The following is a 22,498-nucleotide window of genomic DNA, read 5'->3' on the forward strand; positions in this document are numbered from 1 at the left end:
TTTTCTTCCAGGATATCCCTGTACTTGGCTGCATTCATCATTCCCTCGATTGCAACCAGTCATCCTGGCCCTGCAGCTAAAAAACATCCCCACAGCATGATGCTGCCACCACCATGATTCACTGTTGGGACTGTATTGGACAGGTGGTGAGCAGTGCCTGGTTTTCTTCACAAATACTGCTCAGAATTAAGGCCAAAAAGTTCTATCTTGGTCTCATCGGACCAGAGAATCCTTCAGATGTGTTTCTTAGCAAACTCCATGGGGGCTAATCAAGTCCAATCAGTATAATCAAACACAGCTGGACTCAAATAAAGGTGTAAAACCATCTCAAGGATGATCATAAGAAATAGACAGCACCTGAGTTATATAGTATATGAGTGTCACAGCACAGGGTCTGAATACTTAGGACAATGTGATACTTCCGTTTTTCTTATTTAATAAATGTGCAAAAATGTCAACAATTCTGTGTTTTTCTGCCAATATGGGGTGCTGTGTGTACATTGAGGAAATTTACTTTAATGATTTTAGCAAATGGCTGCAATATATCAAAGAGTGAAAAATTTAAGAGGGTCTGAATTATTTCCGTACCCACTGTATATACAGTGTAATGAATGTGACTGTTTTATTTGATCACTTCAGGGTTATAAAAGACCCCTACACTTCTTGATCTCCCTGATTATTTTGAGATAATGACTGTACATTATTTTGAAGAATTTTTGGCCTGCTGGAGAAACCTATCCTTCTTCTCAATGGACTCTTTATTGTAAGTACATTACAATTGATCTGCAGGAAGAAGTTAAAACTTTAATTAAATGTATACATTTTCTTTATTTCCAAGCTGTTACCCCAGTTTTCACCTTGACACAGAAAGCATTATGTTTGTGATGCATGAACTGAAGGAAAATAACGTTACAGACAACACACTTCTCTCCAACTTGGACTTTGCTGAGAGATTCTTCAGAGACCATTCTCTGAAACTGTCCTCAAAATTGCTAGTCAAAGGAAATAATAAAAAATCTCATAAAGCAATACCTAACCACAAGCAGTTTATGGTACTCCTACAGATTTGTCATACATGCAGACAAATAAATTATCAGAATCACTTCATGTAAAGAAGAAAGAGAATTTGTATTGATACATGATCATGAAGGGGTCTCAATGTTTCCTTAAACACTGCAATAAAAGTAAAGGCAGCACTCCAAAACTGCTACATATTCTGTTAAAATATATTCATATGCATTTTTAAAGACTAAAGATAAAATTAAATCATTATATCCACTACTAATTTTAGTTTAGTTGTAATTATTTCTAAAGAAATAAATCATACAATGGCATCACATTTGGAGTACAATACAGTATTTGTAATGTGCATTTTTTGTGGCAAGCAATTTTTTTTATAGATTTACATTTGCATAATTTCCTACTTCATCTGTGTTCACTGACAAAAATGTTTGATTCTATAATTCTCTTCTTATTGTTGACATTCTTTAACATCATACACATAGACAATATGTAAACAAACAACTTAATTTTGTTATTTGTATTTCTTTATTCTACAAGTATTTTGCATTGGATTTTATTAATTAAAGTGGTAACAGTCATAATAAAACTGCATAAACATTTAATGTATGTTTGATAAATAATTGTGTGGTTGAATAATTTTTTTTAAATCTTCCTATTCAGCACAAAACTCTCAATTCTAAATAAAAAAATACCAGTTGTGTTGTTACTTATTTAACAGACCTCAATCAGCTGCTCTTTCCATCTGTAGTTCATCGATTCAAAGCCAGTTGCTGTTAAAAAAAAAAGGTGGAAAATTATATTCAGTTACTAATTAAATGACAAAGAGCTTTTATGAGTTTAACTCGGCTGCATCTGATAAATCACACCACACTGGTCTGGGGCGGGGGGAATCTAAAGAAAATCTAAATGTACCATATGCTAACACAAGACTTATTAACAACATAATTGTTTCCAGGTTTTTTCTCACACTCATAATTACAGCAATAGATTGTACAGTTACATGAGACCTTGTGCTGAAGGTCAAGGTTTAGTCCAGTTATTTCAGTTAAAACAAGGTTGTTGTTGTTTTTTTCTTTTCTCACTTCGATCTAAGTTGGCGCCCCCTTCTGTCCTGGAGGAATACTGCAGTAAATAATTCTCTATCAAACAAAATACCCCGTAATCTCATGTTTCAGAAGAACCAGAGGTCAGAGATTTCTATATGTTGCATGAAGCATAATTTTCAATGTCAACAGTTGTCTCTTTTGTGACAATTTTATTTATCCTAAGGTCTTAAGAGAACCATCTGAGTCAAACAAAAAGGTTTTGGGCAAATTCAATTCGGTTTCCTGAGCTTTGAAAGAGCAACCTTTGAGCAATAAAATTGTCCTCCAAGAAGGAATAGATTGGATACAAAGGGATGAATGATGTAGATACGGAAAGAGAAAGAGATCTGGTTTATTACACATCTTTGCTGTGTTTGTGTGTGGCCAGGCGGATATATGAGGTTTTTCTGTTGGTCTGTGTCCATAGAAAACAGTAAAGTTTTCACGTGTAGAGGGGTTTTATAACAGGCCCTTTGAGGACAAATAGATGTGTGTGTGTGTGTGTGTGTGTGTGTGTTTATTTGAATGTGAATGATTTTGCGTGTATGCGCCGCCATGGAAGAAGAGTGATGTGTGGGTAAGTGTGTTTAACAGACGTAAGTGAAAACAGGCCTTCTGGCTGTCCGCTGGAAAAGCTGTGGAAGAGATAGACATCTTCAGTCCATTACACATGCTTTCGCTTAGCATTTGAACAGCATACCATGTGAAGACATCAACTGCAGGAAACCTATTTGTGAGATTGTGTGTATTGATGTGGGATCAGTTTCTCTTCACCAAACAGCATTCCGAATCACTCAGACTGAAACTCTGACACTGTTCATCAAGCTATTTAAAGCTACACTGTATAATTAATGTTGATTATTGAGAGAGTGCATAAAATCCATCTTTAAAACTGAGCCACAAGCATAGGCTGTTTTCTTTAAAATCTAAGTGTAATACACATAGAAAACATATCCTTGTGGCACGGCTGACACAGATGAGTGTACACAGTTTGCGTTCAGCAGGTGTTTTCCCAAAATGTTTTTATGTTATGTTGGAATTGTTGAATAAAGTCATTATTTATTTATTTTTCTCGTACAAAAACTATTTGCATCGCTTCATAATGTTATGGATAAACCACTGATGGCAGATGGAGTATTCTGACGATGTTTTTCATACTTTTCTGGACCTTGACAGTGTAATTTACTTGGCAGTCTATGGGACAGTCACAAGCCCGACGGTTTTCATCCAAAATATCTTAAATTGTGTTCCCAAGACAGACAAAGCTTTTATGGGTTTGGAACTATATTGGGGTAAGTGATTAATGACAAAATATTCATTTTGGGGTGCAGTATCCCTTTAAGGCAGTTCCTCTTCACCACAATCTGGTGTAATAATGTGACCTGCAAGAATTATACAAACAGTGTAGAAGAGGTTTTATAATAACAACAATCAGTCACATATTAAAATATATATATATATATATATTTTTTTTTTTTCTACAGAAACATAATATTTAATTCAGTCTATTACTTTGTTTCTTTTTACATGTTTGAGAAATTTCCTAGCAAAAAGTTTATGATTATGAGAACAAACTGTTAAATAGAAAAACGGTCTTTTTCCGGCCTCCAGAAAACGAGTCGGTTTTTGATTAAAGTGCAACAGTCCATAGAGACTGTGAACAGTCCTCTCCATAGCAACAAAAGCAAGAATCATGGGATTTTCCCTCTGATTCAATGAGGGCCATTCACTCAACCTGGATGACAGACACAGATACAAAATGCTGTGTATAATGTTACCAAGAAATAAAGCCATTCGCCATGAGGAAGTATTTTCCCACAGAAATGTGGAAGGGACCTTCTGAGGTTTTGTATGTATGTGTGTCTCTCACGGCACATAAAGAGCTCATGCAGCGTCCTGAGCGATGAAGTAAGTCTTTTGGCAAGGACACCAGTAATTAAATACAGGTTTCGTTCTGTGTTGTGTTGAGCACATACACATGCACACTGTTACAGATGCTCTCGACTCATTTGTGAATGTTCTGTTTATATACAGAAGGGTAAGGTTACTGGTGCAGAGAATGGAAAAAGGCCTAACACAATAATAGGTGAAATTACATTTGGTTTAACCATGATTTGTTTGTAGACTAAGGTATTTAAGTGTTTACATATAGGAACTGTTCCATGTACGTTGCAGTAAAAATTAAAAGACTTAAACTAAATATTCATATGTACTTTAAATCATTTTATGGATGATTGGAGTGCACTGCACCACCAAAATATTTTACACATAAAAAATGTAAAGTAAAGGTCAAAGTTTGAAAATGGATTTTAATTATAGAAACAATAAGCTGGGCTTTTGAGCTTTTTTTCATTTCTTTATTAATTTCATTTCATTAAATAATCTTTTGAGCATGTTTTTGGGATCTGGGTTTCAGTTATCATCTAAGCTTCATTGTATTTTTTGTTTTGGGGTTAAATATTCTTAATCATTTTTTCTTCTAATGTGCTCTTCAACTGTGCTTAATTTACTTCAATGTTAAACTCTTCACATCATTTTATATTTTTCTACCCTCTGTATATGACTACATTGCATTTCACTTTTGTATATAGTGTACCCATTAAAGTGAATTTGAAAGGGCTATTATTTATTTATTTATTTTTGAAGGCTTTAAGTTAAAACCATACATTGATATCTGAAGCTGAATGTTGTTGAAACTTTTTATTTGTCACAGACTTTACAATTGTCCTGAAGACAATGTGACACGACTCAGAAGAACATTAAAAACACACAACGGCAAAACTCACACACTAGGCATCCTACCACATTTATGCCTACTATATGCCACTGTTAATGTCACACGGAAAACTCATAGGGAACACAAGAGAACCTTTTAAATTGTCAATGCCCTAGATATATTTAGAGATTTAACTAAAAAGAAATCTCTAACAATAATAATAACAGTGAGTAATAATTTCAACATTTAGGTAGTTTTAGGTAGTAATGTGGATCGCCCTACCAATGCTGACTACTCTCAACTGCTGTATAATATACCAAACAGAATAAAATAACAGCTACTTTAGACATTTCACAACATTTACACATCTGTATCCATGTTATCTATCATGTAGGACACACAGAGGCCTGAACAAAGAAAACACAGACATACCTTGAAAGTTTTTATAAAAACAGCATTGCTAATAAAATAACATTATCTGAAAGCTGCATGTAAATTCATGTAATTTGTGCAAGAATAATCTTCGCATTTGTCACACAATACAATCTTATATAGAATAGAATATATATATTATCTTCTCTGTGCTTATTTCTAACCTGGAAGAGCACAGCTCATAACTGCTCTATGAATTCAGTTTTTCGCCCATTAATTATTATTTATTAGTTTTGGCTTTTTTTTATGCCCAGCATGTATTTACCATCTACTCATTAGAAGCAGAAGCATTCTAGCTGTTTTGATCGCTCACCACTATTTCTTTGAGATTTAAGTTAATCCATAATGCCACTGATATCTCCCTAATCATGGGAAAACACAAGTCTGTTTTATTTTTATTTTTAAATAACTAGGTCCAAGGCACACAGTAGCTCCTCCCCCTGTAACAGGTGTTGCCGCCCAGTCACAGGAGCATTTACCTCACAGTCGTAACGGGTAAGCTGGGGGAGGGGCATCGTTATGGCTCAACCCTCTGATGATCTGCTCAATAACCTTCTCGCAACATCTGTGTAAAAAAAAAAAAAAAAAAGAATTACAAATAAAACCGAGAGAGCAATTAGTCACTATGCAACCATACAAAAATAACTGATCTCCCAATATTCACGAATATTGCACACACTGACTTGTGGTCTCCATGGTGACATACCAGATGGCAGCAACAGTATCGTGGCGTGACGAAGCCCTTCTGATGATGAAGCGTCTGGTTTTCTGATCTTTTTCTCTGGAAAACCATTCACCACCTGCAGCACAGAACCCTTGGAGAAAACAGCATCAACATTCACTCATAAACTCTCCTTGCACACATGAATAAAATATAACAATTGCTTAGGCCTACTATTAATTGTAGATAAGTGTATTTATTTGTCTAAATGTCTAATTTAAACACCTGACAGGGGTTTACTTTGCTATAATCCCCAGCTGACTGCACATTATTCTGCTTATAACACAATTTATTACCAAACACAAAAACATTTGGACACTAATGTACGACTCATCAATTAACGCACGCCTTATGAGGCAAAATGCTGTGTGTCTGTAATAAGCAAATCAATCATTAAGCTGTGTTAACTTTAAACTGTTGTGAAAAAGCCTATGTCCTGTTGTCCTTTCACATTAAAATCCAGCAGCATATTTGTTTAGAAGTGCTTTGGATTGTTTTTACTTGTAAACAGCGCTTGATCTGTGCATATTCAGCTGGAAGTGACAGTTTGATTTTAAAACGTCTCTAAAACGTCACGCACTGTTGCTTGCGGTGTTCGGCCAATCTGAATGCACTGGGTCAGTTGGCCAATCAGAGCAGATTGCAACTGTCGGATGGAGGGACTTTGTGTTTGACAGAGGCGGGACCTACAATAATGTACAGTATTTAAATTTTTTTTTTTTTTTTGGACATTAAAGCATGTCAACATATTCTGTTACACCAAATACACAAAATAATGACATTTAAAAAAGCATCATATGACCCCTTTAAAGATTATATTATATTATATTATATTATATTATATTATATTATATTATATTATATTATATTATATTATATTATATTATATTATATTATATTATATTATATTATATTATATTATATTATATTATATTATATTATATTATATTGGTGAGCCTCTGCTAATCACAGTCATGGAACTATCTGGTTTATAAACAAAGTTATATGAGAGAGACATACATTTATACACACTAACGTTCAGACATACCAGCCTCATTGCTTCAGACAGAGGTATGGTCTCCAATTTCCTCTTGAGTAGCTTTGGGTTTGTCTGACATTTAGAAGAAATATCACTGTCTTGAATAATTTCACTAGAGATTTACAGAAACATGAAGAGAGACAGAAAGAAGAAGGCAACAGAAAACAGACTGTTCTTTAATATCTGTATTTATTTGTTCATCTGTTAAGCGTTTGTTTGCAGCATAAATCAGATCAACAAAGTGTGTCTCTATGTAGATGAAGTCTCACCTGCTGTTGCCCTGGTTTGTGGTTCTAATGTTCTGTGGAAGGGTGTCACAGGACACAAAGTCTAGAGGGGCTGCTCGGAGAGCAGGGGCAGTTTGTGTGCTGCTGGAGGGGGTCAGTTCAAGCACTGAACCTGGGCTGGAACACATCGATTCAGCTGGAGAAACAGTCCGCAGCTGGAAATCATCATCCATGGGAATGTATGGAGCCAACATATCCAGATCCAAACCCACACCCTACAAAAATCATCACAAGTAACAGTAACTAAATGAACACATAAGTGTGCGGTACATTTTTATGTTATGTTGGTATGTTCATCATTGACTTATATATTGACATCTATGTAGATGCAGAAAGTTTGAACTTCATTTTAAGTCATCTACCTGTGTATTAAATGTTGTCTTGGACTGTATATCCATGGAAAATAGTCTTTCCACATGATCCGGTTTTAGATGGTCACTTAATTCTGAATCCACAGAGAGATCAACCTGAACATGAACAAACAACCAATCCAAACTCACATTAAAAATCTATTCTTTAGAAAGAGTAAACTAGAAAAATCATATAAAAACATCTGTAAAGTATGAGGAAATGCACTGTAAATTTGACTAGACTCCACCTGGGATCTGGAAGAATCAGGAGCCGAAGATTGTGGAAAGGGGAAGTCGTCAGGTTGTAGATTGGCTGTGGAGACATCATCATCATTTAGGGAGGAGTAGGGAGGAGCGAGGGGTGAGAGGGGTAGCAGGGCACTTGAAGAGGGCAACATAACATCATTGTAGAGAGGAATTTCTGTCAACACAGAGATTGAGGAGTCTGCAAGAAAATTAACATAATGACGTTAAAATCCTCTGTACTTTCTTATAAATAGTCAAAATATATATACAATTCATACATGAATTAATTGTGAGCCATTCACATTAATAATGTTTATACTGCTTAATACCGTTTAGTTATTGTTTTAAGAACAGTGAGTGGCAGGATTATACAGAAAGGCAAGAATCTCTAACTGTAGTTGAATAAAAAAAAAATTATATGTTTTTTTCTAGAAGATGTTTAATAGCGGAGGTCAAACATTAGGATGAATCAGGATGAAGCTCTTTCTTGATTCATTATTTGATTGTGTTGCCAAAAAGTAGGATATTTTTATATAAAATTGGCTTAAAATTGTAAAATAAACACTTTTGTTTTTTAAATGTATGCATCTTTCTTTAATGATTAAATTCTGGGAGGTCACATAACAACACTGTAGCATGTAACGGTTTGCCTAAATTGAAATATTGGTGCATAGTATTGTATCCATTTATTTTGCAACACTGAAGTAAGCTATTCTCTGTGAATGTGAGAGACTTCTGTTACATTAGCTGCTATATGTAAAAAAAAATAAAAATACCATTTTACAATGTCAATCAGCATAACGTGCTGTTTTAGTACAGATAAAATATGAAAACACACAGAATTTACTGTAGGCTGAAATTGTGTGAATGACCATGAAACTTCCATAACTGATGGTCTCATGTCAAGAACAACTAGTAATTGTGATTTCGATAAGTCATTGTGCGGTTCAAACCTGTGCTGGTGATATCCAGTGTGAGGATTGAGTCTACTACAGTCAGTGCCTCTGGCTTCCCCTTCAGGCTGTCGTGTAGCTCATCTCTCACACACTCTTCTTTCTTCTCATCCTTTGCCTCCTCTTTCAAGTCTGCCACAGTCACTTCAGTCCCGAATGACTCCTCGTGGTGTTCTTCCTGTTCCTGTTTTATGTTTGTGCTGTTGGTTTGTTGAAGGGACAGGATTTGTTTGGGCTGTTCAATGCCACTGAAGTGAGAAAGTGAGAAAGGATGAAAATAATACTACTTATACAAACAAGCACATATTGGTATTCAGGTCGACACATGCATTTTAATGCACACATAGTGTGTGAAGTCCCACCTGAGGATATAGTTAACACAGACCACACACTGTGGCTGGGAGTTTTTACTGTTATAGATTACAGTGGCTTGAGTCTCTGCCCAAGCAAACCCTCCTGCTTTAGCCAGCAGCCGGTACTGTCCAGTACACACTTGTCCCTTCACAAACACTGCAAAGAGAGAAATACATGAAACATTATGATATATCTTCATTTAGATTTATGTAAGAGGACTGCATTTATATGAGCTTACAGCAGTGGTGTGCTTTGGTCATGTGGTCAGAATCCAGTGCGTGATAGTATTCATACACAGAATGCTGCAACAGTTCCACTGGAGCAAAACCCAACAGCTCTGTGATCCTGCAAATACACACAATTTGTATGTTGCTCTGAGACGCTGCAGCTTTTCACAAGTTACCACTAGATAGTGAAGAAATCAAGGCCATAAGTCTGGCTATTCAGTCCACACACCGCATCTGAACATGCATACTTCCTTACTAAACAGTATGTCCAAATATCTGTTAGTCCTGAAAAGGTAGGCAAAATACCCAGATGACCTACTTCACGTGATTCTGAAGGTTTTGAGGCAAGTTCTTCACTGAATATAGTACAAACTAAATTTAATAGAATTTCAGTTTTGTTATTATTTTTATTCTCTCTTAGTTAGAAATAATGACATTATTCATAGTTATTTTATTCTACAGACAGTCTTAGTTTTTAGCAGTAAGAAATACACACAAAATATTTTTTATTTTCTTTTATACATCTGATGATTCTGATAATAATCCGCGAGAAAAAAAGACATGCTGTAAACTTAAAATAATGTAAATATTTTCAAAATAATATTTTAAATAGCTTTGGGGTTTAATACAGTCACAAGGACAAATACTACAATACAATAATAAATAAATACAATATTGTAAATAATATAATATAAAATATATATATGCTACCTTTCAATAGTTTGGGGTCAGTAAGAATTTTTATGTTTTTAACGTCTCTTATGCAACTATGAAACTATGAAAACACTTTTTTCCCACACCATGTTTACATGAAAAGAAAGTAAAAAAAAAAAAAAAAAAAAAAGAATTTAGGAGTCTTTGGTTCTTAAATGGTCTTAAACTTAAACTTTATAGTGCACGATCCAAACTTACATTTTTACAATTCATGAATGAAAATGTTTTGTAACATGATATTGATGTACCATTTACATGGTAATGCAATGTCTGATTTTAAAATGGGTTTTAAAGGATACATTTTGAGATTTTAAGTTTTCAGTCGATATATAATTTCTGATGATTTCTAAAATGTGATAGAGAAAAAGGCAACATAGAAGTCTTTCTTTTTAAACAAAGGTCAAATCTCCAGTTATAATTTAGATTTTTGAGGGTGCACTCTTGTCATAAATTAATCGATTACTTTTCCTACATAATTTTTTACAAAAAATATTGGTAAAATATATATTTGGGAGCCTTAGACCTTTCCAACGATATATAGTTTGTCAAGATTAGATTAGATTTATTTGTAATATAGTGAAGTAAATGTAGGCGTCCCACAGAGGGGACGGGTGACAGTTAACAGGTTTTAAGTGATTTGTCTTTATATTTCAGGCTGAGTATTACTCTCACAGAGGTTGTATATGTATATATATATAAATAAAATCTGCCCTTATATTTTAGGAAGAGGAAGATAGGGGTCCATGACATCAAAAATGTCCACCCTATAAAAAATGTTGTTCAAATTCAAATTGCTGCCGTCAACATATAACCATTGAATTTAGTGCTGAGTGGGGCAGGTGTTATTGTACAGCACTCAGATGTGCTGGGACTTTACCTCTCATCGCAATAGGTGAAGCGCATATCTAAAGTGTGGCGGCTGAGAAATGTTCTAGAGTCCAGAGGAGCCTCAATGTTCATCGGGTGGGGAATAGACTCACAGATGAGCACCAGGTACGAAGAACTCATATTTTTTTCCTCAACCACACCTTTCTTGACGCCATCTGTTGTGTGGATATGGCCCGAACAGCGCAGCACCTGTCAGAAAGAGAGGCTGTAAGGGATAAATATGGATCCAGTTTCACTGTGTAGATGCTTTCAGAGTGACGTGCAGTCACATGGTCAAAAGTGCAGCTCAAGTAAGGAGTGGTACCTTCCAGGAGGCAGATTTGACATTGACAGTGCGCCCTCTGCTGGTCAGTGTACATTTCATCCTCAACAGAAAACCTCTGTTTGTGTGCTGCTCCTTTGCTTTCTTAGACAGACCTAAATGTGGGAAAAGGGAGAGAGATGAGTGTGAGTGATCATGATTGTGACTGAGACAGAGAAAGAAAAAGAGAGAATATTACCAGTCCTCTGTGCCAGCATTTCTCTGAGCTCCTCATGGTCACACGGATGAGTAAACTCAAACACACTGTGTCCAGTGTAGTCGACCTACAGGGGGAAAAATGGTTTAATATACATAAATCATGTTATTTTTCTAATTTCTAAGACCTGGATACATATTCATAGCCACATTAGTGATTCAATTTGACATCAACCAGTTTGCATTTTACAATGAAATGTAATAATTGATCACACTGCTACAGTAATACCCAATGGATTAGTACCCATTTTGTACAATTACTACAGTAATACCCAATTTCTTACCCAAAATATTATTATTAAGCCTGCAACTGTAAAACCTGGCATATTGTTTTACTTTTATTGTCCAAACAATTCAAATCATTAACTCATGCAATACCGTTCAAAAGTTTGGAGTCAGTAAGATAAAAAAATAAAATAAAATGCTTTTATTCAGTAACACTATATTAAATTGACCGAAAGTGACAGCAAACATACATTCTGTTCATCAGTGAATACTGAAAGAAAAGGCACCATGGTTTTCATTAAAATATACCACAGCATAACTGTTTTCAATACTGATCATAATAATAAATTTATTATATAAAAATTATTTCTGAAGGATATATGTCAAACTGAATTGAGCCAAACTGTAAAAAAAAAAAAATTTCAAATTCTGATTTTCATAATGTTGTTGATGCATTGTAACATTCACGACAATGATCATAATCTAATCTAATTATTGTCAGTTCATATTGTAAAACTACCCAAAAAAAAAAAAAAAAACTTTCAATGTGAGTTGGAACCACTGATCTATATATATGACTATATGTTCTATATTATAGATCAGTGGTTGGAACTCACCTGAGGAAGGCCCAGACACTTGCTGACACTCTCCGACAGGTAGACGATGTCGCCATCAGCAGAAAGAACCATGAGAAACCCATCCAGAGCTTTCAGATATGAACTGTTCCACTGAGAGTCTAATTCAGACTCCACGTCCAGTACATCTATAGAGATAAGAGTGAACACATGCTGTCAGTGACAAACACAGCGGACCCACTGCATGAACTCACCAATCATTTGTCCCATCTCTCTCACCTGTTTTCAGTAGTGTACGCAGGCGCAGGTAACTGAGTGCGAGTCTTATGACAGATGCTTTATCCAGGTTAGAGGTGACACTGTGGGGGAGGGGCAGTTCTCTGGCCAGTTCATAAAACACCTCGGATTCTTTTCCTCTCCGACAACGCGCTGCATCTCTGGATTTCTCCTTTCTCCGCTCTGAACTCACCCTATAATGAACACATGCATAAATATAATCCATAATAAGGGGCTGTGCTGTGTGCCTTCGGCAATACACATCTGTGCACTATGAAAAACATACATCATAGAGCTTTAAAAGCGCACATACATTTCACAGTGTATAAGCCAGCTGCAAACATTATGCAAAGGTGCAGTTGAGCAAGCAAACTCAGGATGCTGAAAAAATACTGACAACATGATATGATGTTACACTATAGGGCTTCTGTTTTTTATAAACAATAATGTGTTATAATGTGTGAATGTGTATTGTGGAGCGTAGTTTTGTGTTATGTAGGGTCAAGCAGGGCAGTTCTCCTGAACTGAAGACAGTCGCCTTATTAACAGAGACTCGATGGAGACATGGCAGACAAACCACTTTCACACACAAAGATCCTACTGTACAGTTCCTGACATCATGATGTTTGCTGTGAGCTGTTCTCAGGGCAAATATGGAAAACCAAGAGCTCATAAAACATCCGTGGACAAGACTAGTCAGAGATGTCAACACGGTTTAATTAATTCTGCTGGATTTATTTTTTCTCTTATATATGTTTCTTTCTCCAGATTTGAAGCCACAATTTACATACTGTTCAAAAATTAGACATATATATCCCTGCTGAAAACCAGCATATGCTGGTTATGTACTGTATGTTTTGAACTATGGCAGCTGGTTTGAGCTGGTTATGAGATGGTTTAAACTGGTCATGTGATGGTCCTGAGGAGGAGCTAGTTGTTTTAGGACCAGCACATAACCTGCTCAAACAAGCTGCCATTCTTCAAAACATACCCAACCAGCATATGCTGGTTTTTCAACAGGGATGTATGAGTTTGTAAGCTATTATATGTTTTTATATATTTGTCAAGTGCTAAGGTCACATTCAATTTAATGCCGACTTCACACACTTGTGGGTGTAATGGGAAAGGTTTTGTCTGAAAATATAGGTCATGAGATAACGTGTCAGTGGGCCCAATTTTGCTATATGCATGTATATTTAGAAAAGGGTGATCATCATCATATACAGCTGCTTGTGACTGACAGATGCACATGAGAAGTGAAAAGCAAGTTTTTTTTTATTAAAAAAGAAATTGCCTTCGGTTTTTTTTTTACATGGCAGGTAAATTGATATTACTGCCACAAACATGTTTTATTCTAAAAAACAATTTGCCATCAGTTTTCTATATGGCAGGTAAAGTTATTTTACAGCCACTAAATGTATACAATAATCTATATATATAATTGTGTTGGTATTTATCAATGACTATCAATGCAGGTTACATCATTCCACCAGTAGGTGGCAACAAGTGATTGTGTTCATGAGTCAGTCACTGAGGTAAGGTGCACACTGCATGAAAATGAGGCCCAAATTTCATGTGTGACTGAAATCTTTTTGTTTCATGACAGTATGATCAGCACAAATCAAATGCATTCTGATCTTTTTTATTCTGATTTGTGCAACTTTCATATTAGGTCCTAAATCCGTTTTGCAATGTAATGCCAGTCTGAACGGTTAAAACTGAACTCATGCAACTTTTACATCACTTGATCATTTGTCATAATTCCACGCTGACAGGAGTTAGTCATATTATTTTATATACCAGTAATTACTTGATCTGTAAATATGACAGAAGGTTGCGGAGGCAGTCAGTAAAGATAGAAGAGGTGTTATTTTACTTTGAATTACAGTGACAGCTCTATAAAAAGCTAAACTTACAGGGTCGTACCATAAATATTTAAAAACTTGTTTCTCATCTTTGTCCTCCATAATGTGAACAGTCATACAAAAAATCAAATCTGACCAATAAATCATAAATTGAGCACTAATGCTAGAATGCTAGAGAAAGCACTTAGCCATCTCACCCCTCTTCCTGTCTGTTTCTCTGAATCACTCCGCCTGTTTGAGCATTATCTGTAATTGCTGTTTCAGATGCAACAGAAAAAGACAACAAAAAAGACACTAGTCACCATGTGCCAATAAACACACAGTCGCCCGGCTGACCATTTCCCATTCAACACACTAATTAGAAATATACAATTAAACAAATGTAGATTCATTAAGTTTTCATTTTTGTGTATGTACTTAAGCTGTAGTGAACATGTGTAGTACAAGAGTACACAATTGAAACCCTATTACTGATCAGTTTCCAGCATATCTGAGTAACCTTCACAATATACATTGACCTTGACTGCATGGTAGCCATGCTTCATAGCAACATAATGCAGGCCCCTGGTGTAGGGTAGTGTGTGTGATCTTATCAGTACGAGTAAGTGATCGATAATAGTTTTTTGTTTCAGATTATATTAGATGTACTTCAGCCAACTGTTCATATTTAAAAGGGCAACAGTGGACACCTTTTTTACGATCTGTCAAAATCTTTGAACTCTGAAAGGTTACTTTAGGACATATTAAGTAGTTCTGTAGATTACTGTAAGTTACAATACAGCCACTCTGTAGGAAATTACAGATGCTGCCACAAACCACAAACCCCCGCTGAGAGAACATCAAACATCATGTAGTATAATAGATGACAAAGAGCCCCGAGGGAAGTTGCTGAACACTTTGCAATAAGGTTCAATTTGTTAACATTATTTAATGCATTAGCTAAAATGTTTAACCTTGAATAGCTGAACGTTTCATGAAATGTTACAAATTTATTAGTAGTGAAATTAACATGAATCAAAACTATTAAATGCTATAGAATTAAAGTTTTAATAAATGATCAGTCAGTCAACCTGCTCAGTATTCTCTCCTTCTGACCAGACCAAACTGCTTCCTGCAGGCAACTACATGATTCATTATTTATAACACACACACATAAGGCATGCTTACTATGGTCTAAATATTTTACCAAGGACAGTGCATACATACTTGTGGGAAAACATCTCTGTTTAATGCATCTCCACTACATTAGCAACCTTAAATATTAGTATGAACAATGTTGGTGTTTACAACCAGTTTTAAGAGAGTATCATGTTTTAATACTCTCTTTCTGTACCTCTTTACAGCAGGAGCAGAAATGCTCTCTGTGTCTATGAGATTTAGGATCATGCCGGCTTTTGAAATGAATCTAGGTTAATGCCATTATCCTATCATTTAAAGCTCTCATGCAACATTTAGAGCTTCTTGGCATCCTGTGGATACGTTATTAGTCATTATAACACATTTGAGGAGTGTCCAGTAACCAAAGACACGTTAACTAAATCCATCCTAAAAAAAAAAAAAAGAAACTCTTCCATTAGAGGGGTTACAGAAACCACAACAAGATGGCTAGCAGGACATTATTCAAGCAAAGGTCAACATTCTTCATCAGCTGTCTGATAATAAAGTCTCTTCTATTTACGAATTCTGTTTTTAAGAGGGTGAATGGCTAGTTTGATAAGTGCAGAAGCAGCCTAACCTTTCTCAGCGTTGTTTTACACCCCTGCAAATGACAGCAGCGACAGGCCACAAGCTGATAGCACACAGGGGACCTTGACCATAGAGCCAAGAGGAGAGGTGTCAGCTGATTACAGTTGACTTTCAGAGGAGAGCAGAGAGACACCAAAGATCTAACCTTCCTGTGCTTGCAGATTTAAAAATGGGCGCCACTATAAAATTTACATGTGTTACACAGTCATTTTAGATGGAAATCTCGAGTGGTGCTATAACAATATAAAATTCATTCCATAATTCATTTTTAACAATACAAGTCACTTGTAATTCATACTGTAATTAAATGTAATTCAACTATTAAAATTAATTATATAAACATGAGCAGCCTTATGTACTGTAAAGTGCATTAAATATATCACAGCAAGAACCCAAACTAAACAATTTAAATATAAGGTGCAAAAAAATCTTTTTTTTTTTAATTTCAAATGTTGGATCTTGAATAGGTTTAAGTACTTAGCACTGCTTTTTAATTAAATTGCAGTAGGCCTTATCTTCCAGCAAGGCTCCTGGATGAATTTTAAAGGAAGTGATGATCAATCAAACCCACTATGTGATGTGGAGGTTCAACAGGTTCATCAGAAATCCTTCTGCACTCTGCACGTGCTATAAATCTTCTTGGACAAATCAAGACTCAGATCACTTTTGGACCAAAAATGTGTATGGTTCAGTTCTCTAGCATTTAAAGTAGAATTCATCAGTGTCAGTGATGGGAAGTCATTTCGTTTTTTTTTTTTTTTTTTTTTTTTTTTTTTAAGAAAAAAATTACATTCAACAATTCCTTTACGTTGTAACGTGGTTATGGCAATGCTTGGTCCCTAGAAATCCGTAAAACATGTTCCAGTAAGGCCACGTATTGCGGTTACAGTTTTTGAAGCCATGATTCAGCTCATTAAAGTTACTTAGAACCTAAAAATAATTTGGATTTATCATACAATCTAATCAGATTTCAGGGAGCCTACGTTTTATTACTTCTAACCGGCTACTAAAGTTAAATTTGGGCCATAAGCCAAATCCTCAGCTCACTCACTGAATCAAATGTCGAAAAGACCGTTCTCACTGCAGCGAGGCAGATTTCCTGCCTCAACAACAGCTTGCTCGATTCACAATCTGAATCGTGAACGAATCATTCAGACCGGTTTTGTGAACCGGTTCGAATGATTCATTGGGAAAAAAAAATAGAGCCTTTATGATGCCTCAATGGCACTTTTGTTGTTTTTTCTATAAATCTTCCGCTTCTACAGTTCGTTATAAAGCACAAATATTACAAATACACTTGTCGCAGTTTCGTTCATGTAGATATGAATTCTAAATGCAGGCTAACAACAGGTTATAAGGGGGAAACTGAGAGACTAGGCTATTGATAGCAACTACAAGCAATACATGATAAAACATGGTTAATGAAACAATTTTACTGCCAACACAAGCGCATATCTAAACAGAAAGTGGTGCTTGTTTACCTTTTTTTCCCAGGTGCGACTGAATCCATGGTCAAACGGAACTCCAACACACACACAAAAACCTTTGCAAAACCCCTCGATGGTTCAAATGATAGTAATCCCCGGAATACGTCCGGCTGGAGTTCCAGTGTTCGCTGGTTAAAGTCAAATTAAGTTAAAGTGATGCTTCGCCTTTCCTCCCTCGCTTTCTCCGCATCTGTCTGACGGTTCGCGTGGGCGCGCAGTCACATGCCTCGGAGTTGTCGGGAACGCGCGGTGGTGTTCCATTGAGGATATTTTTGGCACGTGAACCAGTAATTGCCATTAACGCTCCTGTACCTGTAGAAGATGCCAGGCTCTCGCTCAGTTGGATGTACTTACAAATAATTGGATGTTGAGCATTTATGAGGCCACGTTTTCAACAAATAGTCTACATCAAGTGCTTACACACTACACAGAAGGATTTTTTTATAGTGAAGTTTAAGCGAAGACATCTTATTCCGTTTACTTCAATTAACTAATATAATTAAAAGAGTCACTTTCACATTATTTACCATTCTGTTCAATCCTTTTGATGGCAGTAGTGGCTATCAGTAACTTGGCACCATATTTTATAGTAGCCACATAGGCTACTACTTAAGTAGGCAAACTATCAAACTATAATATTATATCCTCCTGAGAACCACAAAAAAAATTGTCATTTTTTTTATGACATTGCATTTTTTTTTTTTTTTTGCTTTGTAGGATTCCAGGGCTAAGTTATTAAAAAAGTAAATAGACACGAAAAAGCACATATATGCAAAAACAATGCAATTTTTCTAATCTTATAAATATAATAATAATAATAAAATGTTTTTAGGTTTCAGCCTATTTTCTACCAAATTTTGTACAAAAATGATTCTCAACTGTTATGATATAACCGAATGATTAGATATACAGTACTGTTTTACTTTATATGCAATATGTGCATAAAATGTCCATAAATTGGTATTTCCATTCAATAAATCTATCTGTATCTAGTTTGCATATGAATGTATTCTTGGGGCAAACCATAATGAAAAAATAAATTTTATAATAGGGGTAATAGCAATATGTCCATAAGAATAGTGCATATTTCATAATATTGATCTATAATTTCTTTCCCTAATGACTTTTTGTGATTTCTTTCAATTGTTTCATTTGTCCTGGTGTCCTCTACAGTATACACGTAAGAAATTTATGATGTTTCAATAACAAAAAGTCATATTCCGATTCAAAACCCCATTAGTTTAAAAAAATATTTATAACAAACAATTTGAAAATTAATCTGATTTAAATTATTAAATATTATTATATTTCCCTAAGAGTGCTAAACTGGATGATTCTAACAATATCAGTAATTTTTAAAGACCAAGGAGAAGGTGTGTTTTTGATCAAACCTCCAAAAATTTGATATCTCTAAAAAGCCCTGAAGGTTCTCTGTACAGGACATCCAGACATGTGGCATGTCTCAGAGAAATCCAGTATAATATAATATGCCTGCAGTCCCAGGAGGAAATGGTTGACAGACACTTATGCTTACCATGGTAAAACACAGTTTTCAGTGTTGTATCTGTGATTATTCAGATGTCATCAATGACATGCAATAACTATAAAAGGTCTCTTTCTTTTTCCATATTGAATGAGGCATGTCAACAAACATTTTCCAGCCCCAAAAAATCTTGAAAGATGCTTTTTACCAAATTCCTGTCCTGTGACCAAGACGAGACGTGCACACCAGCATGTCTCATCCTTTTCCACACAACCCCATGGAAAAACCTGAGAACATTTCCCTGAAACCAGCCACAATACTTGCTTTCCTCTGTAACAATCATTAAGAGTTGACAGTTTGAAGGAATTCATACAATGTGATTCATATGGATTTTTTATAAAGAAGGTCCACCCTTAAACTGTCAGTGGTTGTTAAAGATTGTGCCAATTTATACAAATTAACCACCAGTTCGCCAGAAGTTAATATAGTTCTGAATAGCCGTACGAGTCTGTTGACTCACTGCACTGTTTTGACAATCAACATTTTAGATCATATAAAATGAAGTTGAAGTTGAAGTAACTTCATTGGAGTGAGTTTCTGTTGGAATCCACTGGTTGTTGAGGGGAGATCAAACAAGGCTAAAGGAGCTCAATCCTATGCTCTATCTCCACTGTGTCCAGTGGACTGTTCCTGCCAGGTCTATTATACTGTACATTGTGTTTGGATTAAATGGTCTCTGCAAAATTACATTTTCATTTTATTAGCATTGCCGCTTTTGGATTGCGGTAAAGAAATGTGATGTCGGTGTATGACTGAGGATGAAAGCAGATGGACACATGCCAATTCTAATCTCCAGTAATCTCCTTCATCCACCGGTTCAGAGATGATCTCTCTATCCATCAGCAGAGGCCGAATGCACACAAAGGGACTTTGGAAGGAGGGATCAGAGAAACATGCAAAGATCTTTCAGAGCAGCATTTTGTTGATGTAATACAATGAACATCCAGCTATAAAAAAAATCACTCTCACACAAGCCTCATTAAGCAATAAAGTGAAGCATAAAATCTCTGGCCTACAGGTGAAGCACTGTTTGAACACAACTTGAAGAACACTTGAGTGAATATAATATGATACATTTGAAGATGTCTTTTTTTTTCATAGAAAATCCTGATCTTATCATTACAACCTTTCATTTATCGAAACAGAAATCAATACAATAAACAAAATCGGTCCAAGCCAAGGTGAGCTGAAGTGGTGCTAAGACGGGAAGGATGTTCTAGATCCAATAAAGGGAATCTGTACAGACAGAAAATAAATCAATAAAATTTAATTATGGCCCACTGGACCTGGGAATGGCTGGAAACTGATCTGTCATCAAGGCCTTTAAGAGATGCATTACAGAGGGCTAATTTTATAAGAGTTTAGACACAAGAATGAAGGACAGCATTCTGTCGCCAATACACTCAACTGACAAATAAAGCTGGACCATACAGTATGTCGACTTGTTTGGTTTGCCCTATATTGACATGCATTCTAAGCCAAGATGTTGCACACATGTTTAGCCTGTTTCTTAAGAAAACAATTGCCATATATATATATATATATATATAAACCAGAGACATGTACAACACAAATTGTGTTCCTTATTGGACTGAGGGGGAAAGAAAAAAAAACTGCCTTAAAGGTCTGATTTGAAAAGATCTGGGAATGTGGGGAAAAAATCTGTGGCAGAATAACGGTGGTAACTGGCAGTGACGGATCACGAAACTCATCGAAAAATGTGTGTTCATCCAATACAGTGTCCTTGACCAAACAAGGATTTCCATGTCCACCTACCCCAACTGCCAAAGATTGTAAATGGCACTAACTGTTTGTTGATCTCCAGGGTTGTAGTCTCCCATAGGAAAGTGGGCTGCTGACGTTGATTCTCCAGGAAAACCTCCACTAGTGTAAATGGGGCTGGGCCAGACTTGTAAGGACAAGTTGCTCAATGGGATCTCCCATGAAAGCCAAAAATCTGTTGCTAATCTTATTTGCCTCCATTCTTCAGATGTGAGCATGATATGACAAAAATCAATAGCCCAGACTTTTTATTTATTTATTTTATCTACTGAGGCAGAGGGAAAATAGCATAGAAAGATTCGCTGATTTTATTTGCTTTTTTTGTGTCACGCCATTGGCGTCCAACATAGATATGGTGAGAAAAACTCAACACAATCTCATAAAGAAACTAACTATTTTGACAGCAATTTTGCAAAATGTAACAAACTGCCATGGGAGTTTGGAAAAATGTCAAAATCTTGGTCTTAGCAGGTCTCTTACACCAGAAAACCATCTTAAGCTTTTTAGGTGCTATTTTCAGCAAAGAATACTATAAACTTATGTATTTGATAGTAATTCCAACTTAACTTGCATACTCCTACAGACACAAAATTAATAACAGCAAATCAGTGCCAAATACGCACAGGCACAAAAGAATTCACCAACAGATATTTCACTCTGCTCGGACTGACAAGAGCCAAATAAACACCATTAAACAATGATGAGGATGAGGAAGAAGAATCACTTGCCTGAATATAAATAATTGAAACTGGTCAACCTCTCACCTGGGTGTGTTAGCCTTTAACCCCTCAGAACAACAGAGGGGAGATGGCCTTGGTCTGCAGAGAACTCAATACCGCAACCTTTATCAACAATAAAATACATCTAAAGATGCCAGAGTTGAATCATGGGTGAAATTTTTTAGCTGAAATGTAATAACATACAAACAGACAAAATAACAAACTGCACAGATATACACAGAAATGTCTGAAAATATCTTACAAATCTAGAGTCTACATTAAAAAAAATTCTCATGAGTCAGATTTCCGTGGTTCCTTGGCAGTAGAGTAATTCTGACAGAATTAGTGCTGTTTCTGCATGACGTTTGGCTGTGTTAGTCTCAGATCAAGTTTCCTAAACATCTGAAAATGAACCGTTATATCAGCTACAGTATGGAACAGACAAGTTCATCTATTGATCAATTTTGTGTAAACTGCTGTCTTCCATGATGGAGTCTCATGGAAATCTTTGCATATCACTCACTCATGATGTGTCTGACACAAAGACAATTACACTATTGTTCTGAAGCATAAGCTTAATCCAAAATAATCTTATATCTTAGGCTAAGACCAAAAAGCTAGGCATCAAAATGCACAACCGGTTTCAATACACCGATATTCAGATGTTTCTTTAGACTGCTCGTGAAAGTTTCTATTGTCACAATTCATTTGGTTCTATCACATCACAT

General features: G+C 35.8%; 2 protein-coding genes across 5 annotated transcripts in view; both read right to left on the reverse strand.

The window, feature by feature from the left end:
- Positions 1–1,430: 1,430 nt before the first annotated feature.
- LOC128026105 (hypoxia-inducible factor 1-alpha) lies at positions 1,431–17,959 on the reverse strand. Of its 4 annotated transcripts, XM_052612839.1 has the most exons (16): positions 17,721–17,959; positions 12,632–12,822; positions 12,395–12,540; positions 11,536–11,620; positions 11,340–11,452; positions 11,025–11,224; positions 9,445–9,551; positions 9,215–9,362; positions 8,853–9,100; positions 7,902–8,098; positions 7,666–7,770; positions 7,286–7,518; positions 7,026–7,128; positions 5,963–6,071; positions 5,736–5,821; positions 1,431–1,793 (listed from the first exon to the last, which is right to left on the reverse strand). In XM_052612839.1, exons 1-15 carry the CDS (start codon positions 17,747–17,749, stop codon positions 5,781–5,783), a joined length of 2,055 nt encoding a protein of 684 aa, XP_052468799.1. In that variant the 5' UTR covers positions 17,750–17,959; the 3' UTR covers positions 1,431–1,793; positions 5,736–5,780. The 4 variants fall into 4 exon arrangements, 3 of the variants coding, with proteins under 3 accessions (XP_052468799.1, XP_052468797.1, XP_052468798.1); XM_052612837.1 differs by lacking the exon at positions 1,431–1,793 and having other exon boundaries at positions 4,594–5,821; positions 5,940–6,071; XM_052612838.1 differs by lacking the exon at positions 1,431–1,793 and having other exon boundaries at positions 4,595–5,821.
- A 3,323-nt stretch (positions 17,960–21,282) lies between these two features.
- Positions 21,283–22,498, reverse strand: part of LOC128026104 (protein kinase C eta type) — an 18,399-nt gene continuing 17,183 nt past the window's right edge. The window contains exon 14 of the mRNA XM_052612836.1: positions 21,283–22,498. This exon is cut by the window's right edge and continues 215 nt beyond it. Coding sequence (XP_052468796.1) covers positions 22,468–22,498 — 31 coding nt within the window. The 3' untranslated portion in view covers positions 21,283–22,467.

The sequence above is a fragment of the Carassius gibelio genome, chromosome A13 (assembly GCF_023724105.1).
Source record: "Carassius gibelio isolate Cgi1373 ecotype wild population from Czech Republic chromosome A13, carGib1.2-hapl.c, whole genome shotgun sequence".
Taxonomy (NCBI): domain Eukaryota; kingdom Metazoa; phylum Chordata; class Actinopteri; order Cypriniformes; family Cyprinidae; genus Carassius; species Carassius gibelio.

What these genes read in the sequence shown, in the direction of transcription:
- LOC128026105 (XM_052612837.1), bottom strand. Translation starts at nt 17,749, where the DNA reads ATGGATTCAGTCGCACCTGGGAAAAAAAG. An exon ending in AGACAACATTTAATACACAG is followed by an intron (nt 7,519 to 7,665) that starts GTAGATGACTTA and finishes TGATTTTTGTAG; the next exon opens with GGTGTGGGTTTGGATCTGGA. An exon ending in TGTCACCATGGAGACCACAA is followed by an intron (nt 5,822 to 5,939) that starts GTCAGTGTGTGC and finishes TTTTTTACACAG; the next exon opens with ATGTTGCGAGAAGGTTATTG.